Source organism: Corvus brachyrhynchos, unplaced genomic scaffold, assembly GCF_000691975.1.
Source record: "Corvus brachyrhynchos isolate BGI_N302 unplaced genomic scaffold, ASM69197v1 scaffold193, whole genome shotgun sequence".
Classification (NCBI taxonomy): domain Eukaryota; kingdom Metazoa; phylum Chordata; class Aves; order Passeriformes; family Corvidae; genus Corvus; species Corvus brachyrhynchos.
In genome coordinates this window covers 818,392-822,310 of record NW_008237087.1, presented here as the reverse complement: position 1 = coordinate 822,310, position 3,919 = coordinate 818,392, and the positions used below count along the sequence as shown (strand labels likewise).

The window sequence follows — 3,919 nt, the reverse complement described above, 5'->3', positions numbered from 1 at the left end:
TGTGCAGTGCAGGTGTGTGCATGTGTGTGTGTGTGCAGTGCAGGTGTGTGCAGTGGAGGTGTGCGTGTGCAGGTGTGTGCAGTGCAGGTGTGTGCAGGTGTGTGTGGTGCAGGTGTGTGTGTGCAGTCCCAGGTGTGTGTGTGCAGGTGTGTGCAGTGCAGGTGTGTGCAGGTGTGTGCAGTGCAGGTGCAGTCCTGGCACACCTGTGCTCACCTGGCCTGTCCGCAGTGCTCGCCCTGGCCCGAGGTCACCTACGTCCCCAGCGCGCCATCCCCCGGCTTCAACAGCTCCCACAGCAGCTTCTCCATCGGGGACGGGTGAGTGGGGACGGGATACTGGGAGTGCTGGGATGGGGGGCAGACCCCAGTGCCATCCCAGTGATGCCAGTGTCATCCCAGTGATGCCAGTGTCATCCCAGTGTCGCCAGTGTCATCCCAGTGCCATCCCAGTGACCTCAGTGGCTTTCCAGTGCCGTCCCAGTGACACCAGTGTCATCCCAGTGCCATCCCAGTGCCATCCCAGTGCCGTCCCAGTAATGCCAGTGCTGTCCCAGTGTCATCCCAGTGACCCCAGTGCCATCCCAGTGTCATCCCAGTGTCATCCCAGTGCCATCCCAGTGACCTCAGTGCCATTCCAGTGCCATCCCAGTGACACCAGTGTCATCCCAGTGCCATCCCAGTACCATCCCAGTGACGCCAGTGCCATCCCAGTGCCATCCTAGTGCCATCCCAATGACCCCAGTGCCATTCCAGTGCCATCCCAGTGACACCAGTGTCATCCCAGTGATGCCAGTGCCGTCCCAGTGTCATGCCAGTGCCATCCCAGTGCCATCCCAGTGCCATCCCAGTGCCATCCCAGTGCCATCCCAGTGCCATCCCAGTGCCATCCCAGTGCCATCCCAGTGCCATCCCAGTGCCATCCCAGTGCCATCCCAGTGCCATCCCAGTGCCATCCCAGTGCCATCCCAGTGCCATCCCAGTGCCATCCCAGTGCCATCCCAGTGCCATCCCAGTGCCATCCCAGTGCCATCCCAGTGCCATCCCAGTGCCATCCCAGTGCCATCCCAGTGCCATCCCAGTGCCATCCCAGTGCCATCCCAGTGCCATCCCAGTGCCATCCCAGTGCCATCCCAGTGCCATCCCAGTGCCATCCCAGTGCCATCCCAGTGCCATCCCAGTGCCATCCCAGTGCCATCCCAGTGCCATCCCAGTGCCATCCCAGTGCCATCCCAGTGACGCCAGTGCCGTCCCAGTGTCATGCCAGTGCCATCCCAGTGCTGTCTCAGTGACCCCAGTGCCATGCCAGTGACCCCAGTATCCCAGTGACAGTATCACCAGTATCATCCCAGTGACCACAGCATCCCAGTGATCCCAGTATCCCCATTAAAGTAATCCCAGTGTCCAGCCATCCCAGTGTCCAGTTACAATGTCCCCATGTCCCAGTGCTCCCAGTGTCCCCAGTATCGCAGTGACCGTGTCCCTCTGTCCCCAGCAGTGGGTCCCCGAGCCACCAGCCCGCCCCCCCCGCGCCCCTGGCTGACGTAAGTACCTGTCCTGGTACCTGCCCAGGTACACCTGGGGGGGGGAGGTTCCACAGGGGGACACTTGGGGTCACCTGGGAACACCTGGGAGGCCACGGCCCTTCTGTCCCCACCTGGGGGGGAACCCACACCTGCGCTGGCCCCCCCTGAGCTCACCTGAGCTCACCTCAGAGGAAACTCCTCCAGGTCACCTCTGAGGCCATCACCTCATCCCAGCTGCTCAGGGCTTCAATCCACACCTGCCCTGGCTCACCCTGAGCTCACCTGTGCCCCTGCCCGAGTGCAAACACCTGGTGTGCCTCACCTGGTCACCCGGCTCACCTGGCAGCACCTGTGTCCCCCCGTGTCCCCCCAGACGCTGCTGCCCACCTGGACCCCGCAGGAGGCGCAGCAGTGGCTGCACCGGAACCGCTTCTCCACCTTCTCGCGGCTCTTCAGGAACTTCTCAGGTGAGTTCTGCTCCCTCACCTGGGCCAGGTCACCTCCTCCCCTCTCCTGGGCCAGGTGAGATTTCCCCAAATCCCTGTTTTTATAACCCAATCTAACGGCTCACCTGGCACCGCCTCCCCCGGCTCACCTGGCACAGGTAACACGAGAAGGGCTGATTTTGGGGCAAAATGGAGCTGAAAAATGGCAGGTTTGGGAAAACAAGGTGGAAATGGATGATGTGGGGACAATGAAGCTGAAAAATGGGGATTTGTGGGGGGAGAACGCTGAAAAAAAGCTGATTTGGAAGGGAAAAATAGCTGAAAATGGCAATTTAGGGGAAAACAAATTTAAAGTGCCAATTTTGGGGGAGACAGAGGTAGAAAATTTTGAATTCAGGCAAAAATGGGTTGAAAAGTGCTGATTTTAAGGAACGTGAAGCTGAAAAATGGCAATTTTTGGGGGGGAGCAAGAGGTGAGAAATGCAGATTTTGGGGAAAACCAAGATGGAAAATGCCAGTTATGGGCAAAATGAAAGTGAAAAGCTGATTTTTGTGGAAAACGGAGGTGAAAAATGCTGATTTTGGATAAAGCAAACTTGGAAAATGGCAATTTTGGGGAAGACTGAGCTGAAAAATACCAAGTTGGGGGAAAATAAGCGAAAAATTGCTGATCTGGGGGAAAACAAAGCTGGAACATGCAAGGTTTGGGATAACCAAGCTGAAAAATGCTGATGTGAGGGAAAACAGGTGGAAGATGTTGAATTTGGGGGAAATCGCACTGAAAAATGCTGATTTGGGGAAAAATGAAATTGAAAAATGGTGATGTGGGTCGAAAAAGGGAGAAAAGTGATGGTTTTCGGGAAAACTGAGCTGGAAAATAAGGATTATGGGAAAACAAAGGTGAAAAATGCTGATTTTAGGAAAAAAAGTGGGAAAAATGCTGCTTTGGGGAAAACAAAGCCAAAAATACATAATCTGGGGGAAAGCAACGCTGCAAAAGGCTGATTTTGAGGAAAAACAGGTGAAAAATACCAATCCTGGGCAAACAGAGGAGAATTTGGGGCAAATTCGGGGTGAATTTGGCCCTTTGGGGGTTTTCCAGGGGCAGATCTGCTGAAGCTGACGCGGGAGGACGTGATCCAGATCTGCGGCCCCGCCGACGGCATCCGGCTCTTCAACGCCCTCAAGGGCAGGTACGGGGGGCTGGGACCCACCTGTGGGGCTGGGACCCATCTGTGGGGCTGGGACCCACCTGTGGGACCCATCTGTGGGGCTGGGACCCACCTGTGGGGCTGGGACTCACCTGTGGGACCCATCTGTGGGGCTGGGACCCATCTGTGGGACCCATCTGTGGGGCTGGGGCTCACCTGTGGGGCTGGGACCCATCTGTGGGACCCACCTGTGGGGCTGGGACTCACCTGTGGGACCCATCTGTGGGACTGGGACCCATCTGTGGGACCCATCTGTGGGGCTGGGGCTCACCTGTGGGGCTGGGACCCATCTGTGGGACCCACCTGTGGGGCTGGGACTCACCTGTGGGACTGGGACCCACCTGTGGGACTGGGACCCACCTCTGGGGGCTGGGACTCACCTGGCCCAGCCTTTTCCCACCCGAGTCAGGAATTTAGAGGCACTTTGAGGAAGGCAGTCCAGGCAGGAGAGAGGAATTAGGAATTATTTCACTTTGAGAGTCCAGGAGTGGAGCCACAAGCCAGGAATTGATCCAGGAGCTGTCTCCACCTGTGACCCACCCAGGTGGAGTTACTTGCCTGGGAAGTTCCCAAAAAGAGGATGTTTCTTACACCTTTCCCTAAAAGGCAGGGGTTTAACACACCTGGAGCATTTGGGAAGGCTGAGAGGGACAAGGTGTCCAGGTGGGGATGTCTGGGAAGCATCATCCCAGATACCTGCCACGGGACAGGGGAGGGCATCCCAGGTGCATTGCAGGTGT

At 57.3% G+C, this 3,919-nt stretch overlaps 1 protein-coding gene across 2 annotated transcripts in view; it reads left to right on the top strand.

The window, feature by feature from the left end:
• Positions 1-3,919, top strand: part of TFCP2 (transcription factor CP2) — a 13,549-nt gene that overhangs the window by 6,417 nt on the left and 3,213 nt on the right. Inside the window, exons 8-11 of one of the 2 annotated variants that reach the window (XM_008629453.2) lie at positions 229-317; positions 1,495-1,540; positions 1,896-1,989; positions 3,071-3,161. In XM_008629453.2, the coding sequence (XP_008627675.1) occupies positions 229-317; positions 1,495-1,540; positions 1,896-1,989; positions 3,071-3,161 (320 nt within the window). Of the gene's footprint in view, positions 1-228; positions 318-1,491; positions 1,541-1,895; positions 1,990-3,070; positions 3,162-3,919 lie in introns of both variants that reach the window. The other variant, XM_017728713.1, reaches the window with a different exon arrangement.